General features: G+C 45.9%; 1 protein-coding gene across 1 annotated transcript in view; it reads left to right on the forward strand.

Annotated features, from left to right (window-relative positions):
- The window catches only part of cdh23 (cadherin-related 23), a gene marked incomplete at both ends in the record, with an annotated part of 775,072 nt that overhangs the window by 641,188 nt on the left and 116,384 nt on the right, over positions 1-17,500 (forward strand). The window contains 4 exon segments of the mRNA XM_084321844.1: positions 825-960; positions 1,960-2,348; positions 8,656-8,733; positions 8,735-8,758. Of these exon segments, the coding sequence (XP_084177970.1) occupies positions 825-960; positions 1,960-2,348; positions 8,656-8,733; positions 8,735-8,758 (627 nt within the window).

Below are 17,500 nucleotides of genomic sequence, written 5' to 3' on the forward strand. Positions count from 1 at the left end.
ACCCCCGGTCTGTGTGTGTCCAGGTGATAGTGTATGTGGATGACAGTAATGACGAGCCCCCGGTCTGTGTGTGTCTCCAGGTGATAGTGTATGTGGATGACAGTAATGATGAGCCCCCGATCTGTGTGTGTCTCCAGGTGATAGTGTATGTGGAGGACAGTAATGACGAGCCCCCGGTCTGTGTGTCTCCAGGTGATAGTGTATGTGGAGGACAGTAATGACGAGCCCCCGGTCTGTGTGTCTCCAGGTGATAGTGTATGCGGAGGACAGTAAGGATGAGCCCCCGGTCTGTGTGTCTCCAGGTGATAGTGTATGTGGAGGACAGTAATGACGAGCCCCCGGTCTGTGTGTCTCCAGGTGATAGTGTATGTGGAGGACAGTAATGACGAGCCCCCGGTCTGTGTGTGTCTCCAGGTGATAGTGTATGTGGTGATAGTGTATGTGGAGGACAGTAATGATGAGCCCCCGGTCTGTGTGTGTCTCCAGGTGATAGTGTATGTGGATGACAGTAATGACGAGCCCCCGGTATGTGTGTGTCTCCAGGTGATAGTGTATGTGGATGACAGTAATGACGAGCCCCCGGTCTGTGTGTGTCCAGGTGATAGTGTATGTGGATGACAGTAATGACGAGCCCCCGGTCTGTGTGTGTCCAGGTGATAGTGTATGTGGATGACAGTAATGACGAGCCCCCGGTCTGTGTGTGTCTCCAGGTGATAGTGTATGTGGATGACAGTAATGACGAGCCCCCGGTCTGTGTGTGTCTCCAGGTGATAGTGTATGTGGATGACAGTAATGACGAGCCCCCGGTCTGTGTGTGTCTCCAGGTGATAGTGTACGTGGAGGACAGTAATGACGAGCCCCCGGTCTTCACACAGCAGCAGTACAACAGACTGGGTCTGAGCGAGACGGCCGGCATCGGCACCTCTGTCATCGTGGTCCGAGCCACCGACCGCGACAGCGGTGGGTGCGACATGACCCTGACCCTGACCCTGACCCTAACCCTGACCCTAACCCTAACCCTAACCCTAAACATAACCCTGACCCTCACCCTGACCCTGACCCTAACCCTAACCATATAATAATTTATAATTAATAATAATAATTGGTTAGACTAGAAGTCTTTATTTGTCATGCAGTTTAACACACACACGCGAGATGGGCGACCCACAGGAACACACACACACATGCACTGAGTCGCCGATGAAATGTCTCTCTGCACTTTTCCCATCCCGTTGTCCTTCCCCCCATGGGCAGCCGGGAGCAGATAGGGCGTCAACGTGAGCCGCGCCCCGGGGACCAATCCAAGTGCTCCTGTCCGTCTTCGTCAAGGACGCCACAGCGTTAGCGATCTGTTGTGCATGTTTTTCCATTGGCTTTATCTTATCGGGGGGAAACCCTTGCGAGCACGGGGAGAACATGCAAACTCCACACAGAAAGGCCTGGGAGATCACCCACCTGGGTACCTGGCATCATGGAAACCTGGTCCCCAAGCGGGAATCGCACCCTGGACCTTCTTGCTGTGAGGCGATAGTGTTTGACCACTACACCACCGTGCCGCAGCGCGGCTACCATGACCCTAACCCTGACCCTGGCCCTGACCTTAACCATGACCCTGACCATGACCCTGACCATGACCCTGACCTTAACTATGACCCTGACCCTAACCATGACCCTGACCATGACCCTAACCATGACCCTAACCCTGAGCCTGTTTTTTTGCTCTGTTCACTTCCTCTTCCTCACCACTTCCTCTCCCTCTCTTTCTTTCTCATTATCTCTCTCCCTTACTCTCCCTTCCAATCTCTTCCCCTCTCTCTCTCTCTCTCTCTCTCTCTCTCTCTCTCTCTCTCTCTCTCTCTCTCTCTCTCTCTCTCTCTCTCTCTCTCTCCCTCTCCCTCTCCCTCTCCCTCTCCCTCCCTCCCTCCCTCTCTCTCTCTCTCTCTCTCTCTCTCTCTCCAGGGGACGGTGGTGCCGTGGCATACGCTCTGGTGTCGGGCTCGGGCGGTAAGTTCGAGGTGGACGTGAGCACGGGCCTGCTGACCACGGTGGACTACCTGGACTACGAGACCAAGCCCAGCTACCTGATGAACGTGTCGGCCACCGACCAGGCCACGCCCTTCCACCAGAGCTTCTGCGCCGTCTCCGTCACGCTGCTCAACGAGCTGGACGAGGCCGTGGCCTTCTTCTCCCCCGGCTACGAGGCGTCCCTGCGGGAGAACGTGGCCACGGGGACGGAGGTGGTGCAGGTCCAGGCTCAGTCGGCCGACAACCTGAACCAGCTGACGTACCGCTTCGACCCGGACACCTCGCCGGCCGCGCTGGCTCTCTTCAAGATCGACAGCGTCACGGTGAGCGGACTGGAGCTTTAATACCCGTGTCAGATCACAACCGGGAACTTTAATAACTAGCTCAGATCACAGCCTGGAACTTTATTAACTAGCTCAGATCACATAATGTAACTTTATTAACTAGCTCAGATCACAACCGGGAACTTTAATAACTAGCTCAGATCACAACCTGTAACTTTATTACTAGCTCAGATCACAACCGGGAACTTTAATAACTAGCTCAGATCACATAATGTAACTTTATTAACTAGCTCAGATCACATAATGTAACTTTATTAACTAGCTCAGATCACATAATGTAACTTTAATAACTAGCTCAGATCACAACCTGTAACTTTATTACTAGCTCAGATCACATAATGTAACTTTATTAACTAGCTCAGATCACATAATGTAACTTTAATAACTAGCTCAAATCACAGACTGGAACTTTATTAACTAGCTCAGATCACATAATGTAACTTTATTAACTAGCTCAGATCACATAATGTAACTTTATTAACTAGCTGTGATGATACTCCCAGAGCGCACCCGCCGCCATTTGGCGCTGGTCCGCAAGGAACTGTAGATAGGCGGCCCGGTCCCTCCCGCTGTGCGTAGCCAACTCTGAACCCGCCAACCGTGTGGGCAGGGCGTTCCGTGGAATCGGGACAACGGTCCCTGATACAACCCACGAGGCAATCGCACCCAAGGGGGGACCCCGGCAGAAAGGGCCGGTTTGATATGGGAGAAGCTAGGGGTGGGTCTAAAATTTATATCACGGTATAATTTGAAGCATAGACGGTAACGGTATATATCACGGTATAATCGTTTTTGATAAAAAAAAATTTTTTATTTTATATAATTTTTTTTTATTTTTTATAAAATATATATATTATATAATTAGACTTGTACTTGTATTATCTGCGAGACATCGCCACCACGCAACAAGCTCCACTGTCTGTGTGTACTCTAGTAGCCTCCAGCTACGGCCAGGTTTCCCCGGAGCTGCACCTGGACCTATACTCAGTAGCCTCGAGCAGAGCTACGGCCAGGATTCTCCGGCGCTGCACCTGGACCCTATTATATTGGAATAACGTTAGCAAGCCCTCAGCTCGAATACGCATCGAATCAGTGTTATAAGACATTGATATCAGGAGCTATCCGGCTAAGCCGGATATATAACGTTAATACAACGCCTCAGTGAATTATTTAGTTCAATGGGACATTTCGTTTTGAACGGTGAACTAACTCGCGTTAACGTGAGCTAACGGCTAACAGGTAGCACACACACGTCTCTCTCTACTAGACTTTGTGGAGCGTTTGTTGATGTCAGGAGCTATCGGTAGCTGGCCGACTAGATACCGTTCGGTTAGACAATGCCTCATCATGTATTAAACTAAAAGTGAATAGTTGACTGGGTCATTTTGTAACGGTAGCTAAGCTAACGTTAGCTCAGGGAGACGCCGCCGACAGCTGAGCTCCCGTGTCCCGTCCCACTAGACTACTAGATCCGTGTTTACATGCGTGCGGTAGGGGCTGGCACGCCCACTGCGCGAAGCCTCCTAAATAACTTTTTCCAGTTCGCACATATCTATTATCTATGACTAATTCTATCTATTTTTAGGGGCAAATGCGAGTGAAATAGTCGCGCTGTGGTTACATGACGTCATTGGTATTTTAGAGCTGCACTACCGGTTTAGACGGTATAGTCAAAATCCATACCGTAGAGCAAATTCATACCGTTTATACCGTATACCGTTTATACCGTCCACCCCTAGGAGAAGCTGACATCATACCTGTTGACAAAAGCTCCCCCCCTGAACACCCCTCCAGAACATGCTGAGGGGTTGTTCTGCAGCTGGACATGCAAGGTGTGAGGCCCCCATGGGTTCCTACACACCGTAGCCCTGCAGTGATATTACTATCACCCAAATCACGCGCGCCTGCCAGACCACTGCCGATCGTGCGGGAGTGGGAGGCACCAACGTGATACCCGGCCTGGCGAAGGCAAGGTCGGGGAAACCCGCGCTGAGCATTCTTTCGAAGAGGCCTCGAGTCCCCCTGCTGACAACCTTTGAAGGTGACAGACGTAACACCAGGCTCACCAATCGCAGACGCATAACACGTGGCGAGGGAGCCATGTGACAGCACAACATTCTCACGGACAGACCCAGGCTCAGCCATCAACTGGGTGTCAGCCCCTGTCCCCATGAGAAGTGAAACGTGGGGCCGCATGCGCTTCAATGAAGGCCCGCGGCCCGCAGCCAAAGGAAACAAATCAGAGCCCCTTTTCCGCTGGTGTTGGGGGAGGGAGTGATTGGAGAGCGGGCTGCACGCAGCAGGACGGCGACGGTTTCTTAGGCCATGCTCATCCAATGTAGCCGATCCCTCGGCCGCCAAGGCTGTCGGCCTTGTAGACACCTGTTGACTTAACGCCCAGGGTACCTCTGGCGGGGGAAACATGGCCGCCAGTCGAAGGCCTCGCCATAGTCGCTGACGAGGCCGTGCTATCACCTCCGGCTGCATAGCGTGAGGCGGTGTGGGGCCCAGACCAAATACCGACCGCGTTCCCGCAGAACGACAAAAAAGTCCTTCCGCGGAAAGAGGAGCCTTAAGGAGAAGAAACCTTTCTTCCTCCCCAAGGGAAGAATGCTCCAACCAGACATGCCTATTAACAATTGTTGATAGCATCCTGATCCTCCCTGCAGTTATAGCTTGCGACTGATTCAAGATTTCTATAACCCCAAAAATACACAAGATATTTTCAGCGTCGGCTGGCCCTGTAGCCCCACTACCCGACGCTAATGTGGACAGAAAAACAATCAGCTGAGCCACGACACTGGCCGCAGCTAAATTCCATCCTATGGCAGTATAACTCTCATCAGTCCATACTGCCACCTGCCGGGCCGACCTGCTCTCAAGCATCGGCTTCCGGGTGGGACACCGTTCAACCCCGCCGGGGCACAGGATCGATGCTACCTGGCTCTCTAGCCACGGCACACCTGCCCTGCGCCCTGTTGTCAACCCATTCACCCGTAAAAAGGGTAAATAAGTCTCAGCAAAACCCCCCACATTAGCTACCGACTGACCTTCATCAATGAACCGGTTAAGAGGAGGGACAAGCGGTGACATCCCTTGCGCCGATACACAACTCAGTTGTTTAACAGAACAACAAGCAGCATTACTAACACCAGCGTTAATGCCTGATGGCACAGAGCCTACCTGGGTGCGAGTTAGCTCGATAGCTACACATCGCACGTCGTCCCTCGAACTGCTGCCAAAAGACGAGGAAACACCAGGACAGACCCGACATGCCGAGAAGATTCCAGGGGCTGGCAAATCTTCGGCGAAAACTCAACATTGCGCAATTTCTCTTTACACTTCATAACGCTAGTTACACAGGGTGTGTTACAACCGCCATGATGGAAAACGGAAAAGAGAAAGGGCGAGTGTGACCACGCCTGGTGACTTATAGGGAGGTCACTGGGGCGGGACCTGGTCAAGTGCAAGGGTGTTTTGTTTTCGTTCATGTAGTACAGTAGGTACAGGAGATGAGGTATATCTCAATATGGCGAAGAGCGGGACGCGATGCCAGTACGAGTATATAACTAGCTCAGATCACATAATGTAACTTTAATAACTAGCTCAGATTACATAATGTAACCTTATTAACTAGCTCAGATCACATAATGTAACTTTATTAACTAGCTCAGATCACATAATGTAACTTTAATAACTAGCTCAGATCACATAATGTAACTTTAATAACTAGCTCAGATCACAGTCTGTAACTTTAATAACTAGCTCAGATCACATAATGTAACTTTAATAACTAGCTCAGATCACATAATGTAACTTTAATAACTAGCTCAGATCACATAATGTAACTTTAATAACTAGCTCAGATCACATAATGTAACTTTAATAACTAGCTCAGATCACATAATGTTACTTTATTAACTAGCTCAGATCACATAATGTAACTTTAATAACTAGCTCAGATCACATAATGTAACTTTATTAACTAGCTCAGATCACAAACTGGAACTTTAATAACTAGCTCAGATCAGTATCTGACACAACCAGTATTAAAGATAGTAGTTTAAATGTGGCTGATCTGACACAGCCAGTCTCCTAAATATAGTAGTTCTAATTGAGGACATTAGGATGTAGACCTATTATAGTCCTTCAAGTCTGCTGCTAAAATAATATGGCCTATCTGGAGATATGTGGTCATGTGTGTGAACAATGTACAGTATCATCGATGTGTCTGTTGTTTTTGAATGTGTTTCTGAATGTGTCTCTACACGTGTCTGTGTCTCTACATGTGTCTGTGTCTCTACATGTGTCTGTGTCTCTACATGTGTCTGTGTCTCTGAACGTGTCTGTGTCTCTACATGTGTCTGTGTCTCTACATGTGTCTGTGTCTCTACATGTGTCTGTGTCTCTACATGTGTCTGTGTCTCTGAACGTGTCTGTGTCTCTACACGTGTCTGTGTCTCTGAATGTGTCTGTGTCTCTACACGTGTCTGTGTCTCTACATGTGTCTGTGTCTCTACACGTGTCTGTGTCTCTACACGTGTCTGTGTCTCTACATGTGTCTGTGTCTCTACATGTGTCTGTGTCTCTACATGTGTCTGTGTCTCTACATGTGTCTGTGTCTCTACATGTGTCTGTGTCTCTACATGTGTCTGTGTCTCTACATGTGTCTGTGTCTCTACATGTGTCTGTGTCTCTGAACGTGTCTGTGTCTCTACATGTGTCTGTGTCTCTACATGTGTCTGTGTCTCTACACGTGTCTGTGTCTCTGAACGTGTCTGTGTCTCTGAACGTGTCTGTGTCTCTACATGTGTCTGTGTCTCTACATGCGTCTGTGTCTCTACATGTGTCTGTGTCTCTACACGTGTCTGTGTCTCTGAACGTGTCTGTGTCTCTACATGTGTCTGTGTCTCTGAACGTGTCTGTGTCTCTACATGTGTCTGTGTCTCTACACGTGTCTGTGTCTCTGAACGTGTCTGTGTCTCTGAACGTGTCTGTGTCTCTACATGTGTCTGTGTCTCTACATGTGTCTGTGTCTCTGCATGTGTCTGTGTCTCTACATGTGTCTGTGTCTCTGAACGTGTCTGTGTCTCTGAACGTGTCTGTGTCTCTACATGTGTCTGTGTCTCTACATGTGTCTGTGTCTCTGCATGTGTCTGTGTCTCTACATGTGTCTGTGTCTCTGAACGTGTCTGTGTCTCTGAACGTGTCTGTGTCTCTACATGTGTCTGTGTCTCTACATGTGTCTGTGTCTCTACATGTGTCTGTGTCTCTACACGTGTCTGTGTCTCTACATGTGTCTGTGTCTCTACATGTGTCTGTGTCTCTACATGTGTCTGTGTCTCTACACGTGTCTGTGTCTCTACATGTGTCTGTGTCTCTACATGTGTCTGTGTCTCTGAACGTGTCTGTGTCTCTACACGTGTCTGTGTCTCTACACGTGTCTGTGTCTCTACATGTGTCTGTGTCTCTACACGTGTCTGTGTCTCTACACGTGTCTGTGTCTCTACATGTGTCTGTGTCTCTACATGTGTCTGTGTCTCTGAACGCGTCTGTGTCTCTACACGTGTCTGTGTTTCTACACGTGTCTGTGTCTCTACATGTGTCTGTGTCTCTACATGTGTCTGTGTCTCTGAACGTGTCTGTGTCTCTACATGTGTCTGTGTCTCTGAACGTGTCTGTGTCTCTACATGTGTCTGTGTCTCTACACGTGTCTGTGTCTCTGAACGTGTCTGTGTCTCTACATGTGTCTGTGTCTCTACATGTGTCTGTGTCTCTACACGTGTCTGTGTCTCTGAACGTGTCTGTGTCTCTACACGTGTCTGTGTCTCTACATGTGTCTGTGTCTCTACACGTGTCTGTGTCTCTACATGTGTCTGTGTCTCTACACGTGTCTGTGTCTCTGAATGTGTCTGTGTCTCTACATGTGTCTGTGTCTCTACACGTGTCTGTGTCTCTGAACGTGTCTGTGTCTCTACATGTGTCTGTGTCTCTGAATGTGTCTGTGACTCTACATGTGTCTGTGTCTCTACATGTGTCTGTGTCTCTACACGTGTCTGTGTCTCTACATGTGTCTGTATCTCTGAATGTGTCTGTGTCTCTACATGTGTCTATGTCTCTGAATGTGTCTGTGTCTCTACATGTGTCTGTGTCTCTACATGTGTCTGTGTCTCTACACGTGTCTGTGTCTCTACATGTGTCTGTGTCTCTGAATGTGTCTGTGTCTCTACATGTGTCTGTGTCTCTACATGTGTCTGTGTCTCTGAACGTGTCTGTGTGGCTCCAGGGTCGGATCACGGTGACGGGGCTTCTGGACAGAGAGAAGGGAGACCTCTACACCCTGACTGTCGTAGCTGATGATGGAAGGTCCCAAAAAAGACTCCACTGTGGTATGCTACTTCTCTCTATCTCTCTCTCTCTCTCTCTCTCTCTCTCTCTCTCTCTCTCTCTCTCTCTCTCTCTCTCTTCTCTCTCTCTCTCTTCTCTCTTCTCTCTCTCTCTCTCTCTCTCTCTCTCTCTCTCTCTCTCTCTCTCTCTCTCTCTCTCTCTCTCTCTCTCTCTCAATTCAATTCAATTCAAATAGGCTTTATTGGCATGAAATATTAACATACTTATTGCCAAAGCAAGTTCAACATACAAACAATAACATATATATTAGGCAGTACAATATCATAATATTAGTAATAACAGTAAGGACAATCAACAAGAAACATATTAATTTACAAAATAGTCACTCGATCGGGTAGTCATTTTTCAAGTGTGGCCACTCAGATACATTTTACAGGGCTTGTTCTCTTATTTTGTGACAACCGTCTACATATTTTGCAGCTAATGCTGTACACTGACTTTTTCTCCCCACACATGTATAGTAGCTTTTGGTGATCAGGGAGATGAATAAACTGTGCATCAATTTTGTTTATTTTATCAAAGAAGACTTCTCTTAGGTCCTTGTATTTCTCACAGTATAGCAGGAAGTGAGGTTCTGTCTCAACATCCCCCTGATGGCAAAGTGAACACAGCCTGGCCTCTCTGGGCAGCCAGTTTTGCCTGTGACGGCCTGTTTCTATGGCTAGACTGTGTCCACACAGTCTGTACCGTGTCAATGTTTTTCTTAATTTTATCTCATTCACAGTAGTCAGGTATTCTGCCACCATGTACTCTCTGTTTAGGGTCAAATAGAATTCTAATTTACTTTGAGATTTGGTTGATTTGTTCCAATATTCTATATAGTTTTCTTTTTGTTTTGAGATTATTTGGTTGGGCCAGATTTTTTGGTATCTGTCCTGAAGCATTTGTGGGCAGAGATTTCTGACTAGCTGGCAGAGGGGACCCTTATCTGGGTTCATCTCTTGGCTCTGAAGGGCTTTGTAGTGGTAGGAGTGGGGGTCACTTGATTGGAGGTGTGTGTAAAATTTTATGGCTCGCTTTTGAATTTGAATGATTAGGGGGTATTGGCCAAGTTCTGCCCTGCATGCATTATTGGCAGTGTGTATGTGGACCTTAAGTAGGTTTTTGCACAATTCTGCATGCAGTACTTCTAATGGGTGTTTTTCCCATTTTGGGAAATCTTGGTTAGTTAATGGACCCCACACTTCACTGCCATATAATATTATTGGATTTATTACGGAATTTAAATTTTGAGCCAGGTCCTAATTGGGATGTCAATTGGAATTTTCCTTTTGATGGCATAAAAAGCCCTTCTTCCCTTCTCCTTCAATTCATTCACAGCCATATTGAAGTTTCCATTATGATTTATTTTCAATCCCAAATATGGGTAGTTTTTTGTGTTTTCTAATATGTGTGTGCCTAATTTAAATGTATTATGTGAACTCTGAGACTTGTGTCTCCTTTGAAAGATCATGACTTTAGTCTTTTAGTCTCTGTTTACGTTCAGAGACCATGTCTGGCAGAACTGGTGGAGGATGTCTAGGTTCTGTTGTAGACCCTCTTTAGTGGCTGACAGCAGAACCAGATCATCTGCGTACATCAGTAATTTTACATTGGTATCGTGCAGAGTCAGACCGGGTGCAGTAGAAAGTTCTAATAACTTTGCTAATTCATTTATATATATATTAAACAATGTTGGGCTTAAATTGCACCCCTGGCGGACTCCGCGACCCTGGGTGAAGACATTTGTTCTTTTATTTCCAATTCTAACAGCACATCTGTTTTTTGTGTACATGGATTTGATCAAGTCATATGTATTTCCACCAACACCACTTTCTAGAATTTTGAAGAAAAGACCTTTGTGCCAAATTGAGTCAAAAGCTTTTTCAAAATCGACAAAGCAGGAATATATTTTGTTTTTGTTCTGTTTTACGTGAATGTCAATTAGGGTTTTAAGTGTGTATATATGGTCAGAGGTACGATAATTTGGTAAGAATCCGATTTGGCTTTTACTTAGAACGCTGTGTTCTGTAAGGAATTCTATGAGTCTGGTGTTGATGATACTACATAGAAGTTTGCCCAAATTACTCGTCACACAGATACCCCTATAGTTTTTTGGGTCATGTTTATCTCCACTCTTGAAAATTGGGGTTATGAGTCCTTCATTCCAGACATCAGGAAAATAGCCTAGATTTAGTGTCAAATTGAATAATTTTAAAATAGCCAATTGGAATTTTTCAGAGCTGTGTTTAATCATTTCATTTAATATGCCATCTGTACCACAGGCCTTTCTAGCTTTAAGGCACTGGAGTTTTGATTTCAGCTCTTGTTCTGTGATTGGGAAGTCTAGAAGGTTTTGATTATCCTTTATGATATTTTCCCATTTTTGTAATTTTTCACATATCTGGCTGGTTTCCGTTTTTGTGTTCAGGGGTACAGTTGTAAAGAGTGATGTGAAGTGGTTTGTCCAAACATCCCCATCTTGGATAGCCATTTCTTCCGGCTTATCTTTATTCAATGAGTTCCAGTGGTCCCAGAAGGAGTTAGAGCTTAGAGAGTCCTCTATTTTGCACAATTGTTTATTTACGTGATTGTTCCTTTTAATTCTGATGGTCTTTTTGTAGTGTTTCAATGATTCACAGTATTGGAGGCGTAAGGTGTCATTTTGTGGGTTTATGTGTTTCTGGTTTGATATTTTTCTTAGCTGTGTTCTAAGAGCTTTACATTCTTTGTCAAACCAGTGGTCCTTTTTAGTTTTTCTCTGTTTGTTACCTGATCATTTTAATTTGGACTTTGTTGCAGTTCTTTCAAATATATAATTTATGTGTTCTACAGCTAGGTTTACTCCTTCAACACTGTTAGAGTATGGCATGGCTAGGAACGTATCTAACAGTGATTGTGTGTCATCACTGGCGATGGCTCTCTGGTAGTACTGCATGCTGTTCTGGGACCATCTGTAGTATTTGGGGATGTTGTATAGTTTACTGGGCTGTGTAGGGGGATTTTTGAGAGACTCAGTTCTTTTCATGTATGCAGTGATCTGACTGTGGTCGGAGAGTGGGGTCAGAGGTTTGACTGTGAATGAACTGAAGGATACTGGATCCAGATCTGTTATCATGTAATCTACTGTGCTGCTGCCAAGGGGTGAGCAGTAAGTGTACCTTCCTTGTGAGTCCCCTCTCACACGCCCATTGACAAGGTAGAGACTCAGTCCTCTACACAGCTGTAATAAGTCCTTCCCATTTTTGTTTATGGAAGTGTCATGGTTATTTCTAGGGGACTGGTTTACATGGTTGCATATGGTGTGGTCAGATATGAAATTGTCTCCATGTGTACTGGTGAAATCAGGGTGGGTTCCCGTTCGGGCATTGAAGTCACCGCAAACAAGCACATGACCTTGACTTTGATAAAGACATATTTCTGACTCAAGGTTGGAGAAGATGTCGTCTGAGTAATATGGAGACCCAGTGGGTGGTACGTATATTCCACAGATAAATAGGTCTCTCTGAGAGGGGATTACTTCTTTATTTAGTTTTAACCAAATATGATTGTTCCCGGTTTTTAGAATCTGTATTGACTGGTGGAGTTGTGATTTGTACCAAATTATCAATCCCCCTGAGTCTCTGCCCTGACTAATATGTTTTGTTTTATTTGATGGCAAAATGACTTCTCTATAGTGAGGAGGGCAGTGTGTGTCTACATCTTCTCTGCACCATGTCTCAGTTAGGATTAAGAGGTCATTGTTTGTTATAGCCTGTTAAAAATCTGAGTCTCTACTCTTAAGGCCGTATGTTGAAGAGTAAAGACCCTGTATGTTCCAGCAACTGATGGCAAATGATTGCATTTTGTACAAAAAATATATAAAGATATAAAGGTTATAAGGTATAAGGGTATTCAATCAATGAAAAATATATATAAAGGTGTTCAAAGGTATAAAGGTTATAGGGTATAAAGGTATTCAGTCAATGAACGAACATCACAGAATACATTTAACAACAACAAAGGCAACAGCAGGCAGTTGGCCTGCTTTTTCTTTTCTTTGTGGTCGACTGCTAGCTTGTAGTGAGAAGTTTACTGCATAGCGTGTATAACATTTGTTTGATCTCATTCAGCTCTGATGTGGGTGGGGGGGGGGGGGGGTCTGGTCAGGGCGGATGCATAGGTCATCTCCTGCGTGGGACGGTGAGGGGGTCGGCTGGGGTGACGTCTCCTCTCACTGGGTGGGTTGTAAGGGTGGGGTGTGGGCTGGGGGCGGTTGAGGGGTCGGCTGGGGGGATGTCTCCTATCACTGGGTGGGGTGGAAAGGTGGGGTGTAGGTGGGGCATAGGTTTGTGTGGGTGACTCCTCGTGGGTATCTCATGGGCCTGTGCTTTCTCGGAGAGGCCGGTGTGTGACTGGGTCTGTTGGGGTTGCGTCCGAGGGCAGCATCCTTTAATGTTTTTGCAAATGTCCTCTCTCTCTCTCTCTCTCTCTCTCTCTCTCTCTCTCTCTCCTCTCTCTCTCTCTCTCTCTCTCTCTCTCTCTCTCTCTATCTCTCTCTCTCTCTCTCTCTCTCTCTCTCTCTCTCTCTATCTCTCTCTCTCTCTATCTCTCTCTATCTCTCTCTCTATAACTCACTATCTCTCTCTCTCTATCTCTATCTCTCTCTCTATAACTTGCTATATCTCTCTATCTCTATCTATTTATATCTCTATCTCTCGCTCGCTCTCACTCTCTATCTCTATATCTCTCTATCTATCTCTCTATCTCTATATCTCTCTCTATATATATCTCTCTGTATCTCTATCTTTATATCTCTCTCTATCTCTCTCTCTCTCTCTTCTCTCCTCTCTCTCTCTCTCTCTCTCTCTCTCTCTCTCTCTCTCTCTCTCTCTCTCTCTATCTCTCTCTATATCTCTATCTCTCTATCTATCTCTCTCTCTCTCTCTCTCTCTCTCTCTCTCTCTCTCTCTCTCTCTCTCTCTCTCTCTCTCTCTCTCTCTCTATCTCTCTCTATCTCTATCTCTCTCTCTATATCTCTCTATCTCTCTATTTCTCTCTCTCTCTATCTCTCTCTATCTCTATCTCTCTCTCTCTTATCTCTCTATCTCTCTATTTCTCACTCTCTCTCTCTCTTTAGGCTGTATTTCCGCGCCGACGCGAGGCCAAGCACTGATGCAGGTGTATTGGTGTCTGAATAGACCCCACTTGAGTCAAGATGTGTGGCGGAGCCATAATAAATGACACAATGATCAGTTAAATCCATATAAAACTCACACAATCTACATAAAAATGCAACAGAAAGTCGCTTTCTGTTTAGTTTGTTAGTTGTTTGATTGAAGGCGTTTGACCTCATGCACTTGCAAAAAGATTAATGAACGTATTCTCAACAGGCTATGTTTCACTTTCAAACGGATGCTTCCCGAAATATAATAACAATGGTCTGCGGCTCCCTGTTCATCTTGTAGGGTTGTGACACATGCAGGACAGCATGTTGACGACTGCGGGACAGTAAAGTAAAACTGAATTCAATAAGGTTTACATCATGTATAAAGCATTTGATCTAAAGAATTTGATTAATTAACTAATTAACGAATGAACTAACACAAAAAAAACAACACATATCAACTAAAACAAAGCATTGAAATAGTGACGTGACAACAGTTACCATGGCTACGATCTGAGCGTTGCCGCTTTAGAGCATTGGGTGCTGCTCACATCATACCCATGGCAGACATGTCTACTCTGTGTTTATCTTCTTTATTCTGCTCTAGAATAACAGCTAACAACATTCCTCTTTTATATCTGCATCCGTCTTTGGAAGAGCAGAAGGTAAGACTTACTGTTTTTTTCATTTTGTTTAAAATAAAAAAAAAAGCATTAACCCTTATTTAACAAAGCAGGTTGAATAAGAACATAGCGTATTATTATTGACTGCAGTAATATTACATTCAGTTGTATTATTACTCACTGCAGTATATTGAGAGTAGTGCATGTTGAATTAATTGTGTAAGGTAATACTCCTGCAGGTTTCCATTATATGAACATGTTTCATTATAAAGGGTAAGTAGTAGTAGTGATAGTAGTAGTAGTATTAGTAGTAATAGTAGTAGTAGTGATATTTAATAGTAGTAGTAATAGTAGTAGTAGTGATTATTAATAGTAGTAGTAGTAGTAGTAGCAGCAGTAGTAATAGTAGTAGTAATAGTAGTAGTAGTAGTAGTAGTAGTAGTAGTAGTAGTAGTAGTAGTAGTAGTAGTAGCAGTAGCAGTAGTAGTAGTAGTAGTAGTAGTAGTAGTAGTAGTAGTAGTAGTAGTAGTAGTAGTAGTAGTAGTAAATAGTAATATTAGTAGTAGCAGTAGTATTGCGTAGTAGTATATGTGATCTGGTCATCTCATACATGTGTTCTGACCTCCTGGTGGGCAGGTGTCAATCATCATACTGGATGAGAATGACAACAGACCGGAGTTTGATATCACGTCTGATTCGTCGGTGGACATCCCTGAGGACACGGCCATTGGGAGGAAGGTGGCGACGGTTCTGGGAGGGACAGAGACGCTGGTCGCAACGGCCTGGTGAGGACAACACTGGGACCCTGTAGAGTGAGACACAGGAAGTAGTAAGATAACACTGGGACCCTGTAGACGGAGACACAGGAAGTAGTAAGACTACACTGGGACCCTGGTAGACGGAGACACAGGAAGTAGTAAGACTACACTGGGACCCTGTAGACGGAGACACAGGAAGTAGTAAGACTACACTGGGACCCTGTAGATGGAGACACAGGAAGTAGTAAGACAACACTGGGACCCTGTAGACGGAGACACAGGAAGTAGTAAGACAACACTGGGACCCTGTAGAGGGAGACACAGGAAGTAGTAAGACAACACAGGGACCCTGTAGACAGAGACACAGGAAGTAGTGGGACAACACTGGGACCCTGTAGACGGAGACACAGGAAGTAGTAAGACAGCACTGGGACCCTGTAGACGGAGACACAGGAAGTAGTAAGACACACTGGGACCCTGTAGACGGAGACACAGGAAGTAGTAAGACAACACTGGACCCTGTAGATGGAGACACAGGAAGTAGTAAGACAACACAGGGGACCCCTGTAGACGGAGACACAGGAAGTAGTAAGACAACACTGGTACCCCGTAGACGGAGACACAGGAAGTAGTAAGACAACACTGGTACCCTGTAGACAGAGACACAGGAAGTAGTAAGACTACACTGGGACCCTGTAGACAGAGACACAGGAAGTAGTAAGACAATACTGGGACCCTGTAGATGGAGACACAGGAAGTAGTAAGACAACACTGGGACCCTGTAGACGGAGACACAGGAAGTAGTAAGACAAGACTGGGACCCTGTAGACGGAGACACAGGAAGTACTGTAGTAAGACAACACTGGGGCCCTGTAGATGGAGACACAGGAAGTAGTAAGACAACACTGGGACCCTGTAGACGGAGACACAGGAAGTAGTAAGACAACACTGGGACCCTGTAGACGGAGACACAGGAAGTAGTAAGACAGCACTGGGACCCTGTAGACGGAGACACAGGAAGTAGTAAGACAACACTGGGACCCTGTAGACGGAGACACAGGAAGTAGTAAGACAACACTGGGACCCTGTAGATGGAGACACTGGAAGTAGTAAGGACAACACTGGGACCCTGTAGACGGAGACACAGGAAGTAGTAAGACAACACTGGTACCCCGTAGACGGAGACACAGGAAGTAGTAGACAACACTGGTACCCTGTAGACAGAGACACAGGAAAGTAGTAAGACTACACTGGGACCCTGTAGACAGAGACACAGGAAGTAGTAGACAATACTGGGACCCTGGTAGATGGGAGACACAGGAAGTAGTAAGACAACACTGGGACCCTGTAGACGGAGACACAGGAAGTAGTAAGACAAGACTGGGACCCCTGTAGACGGAGACACAGGAAGTACTGTAGTAAGACAACACTGGGGCCCTGTAGATGGAGACACAGGAAGTAGTAAGACAACACTGGACCCTGTAGACGGAGACACAGGAAGTAGTAAGACAACACTGGGACCCTGTAGATGGAGACACAGGAAGTAGTAAGACAACACTGGGGACCCTGTAGACAGAGACACAGGAAGTAGTAAGACAGCACTGGGACCCTGTAGACGGAGACACAGGAAGTAGTAAGACAACACTGGGACCCTGTAGAGTGAGACACAGGAAGTAGTAAGACAACACTGGGACCCTGTAGAGTGAGACACAGGAAGTAGTAAGACAACACTGGGACCCTGTACACAGAGACACAGGAAGTAGTGGGACCGCGTAGACATTTTAAACCTCTCCCCCCAACCCCTAGGCATGGTCTAATTCTCATAACCCACTCCTGTGTGTGATGTAATGCTTAAATACATTGCATTTTCAAGAGGGTGGACCGCGGAGAAACAGCAATGATGTAACCACTACACCTCCCTGTAGTCTCTTCAGAATCAGTGAGCTGACTGGCTGGGTGATTCTCTCTCTCTCCTCTCTCTCTCTCTCTCTCTCTCTCTCTCTCTCTCTCTCTCTCTCTCTCTCTCTCTCTCTCTCTCTCTCTCTCTCTCTCTCTCTCTCTCTCTCTCTCTCTCTCTCTCTCTCTCTCTCTCTCTCTCTCAGGTGAACTTCTCCTTGGTGGCAGGTAACATGCAGGATGTGTTTGAGATCAAGGACGGTGACCATACGTACGGGGAGGTCTACGTCAACTCCCCTCTGGACCGAGAGTCTGTGGACC

Source organism: Notolepis coatsorum (genome assembly GCF_963971535.1).
Source record: "Notolepis coatsorum genome assembly, chromosome: 9".
Lineage (NCBI taxonomy): Eukaryota > Metazoa > Chordata > Actinopteri > Aulopiformes > Paralepididae > Notolepis > Notolepis coatsorum.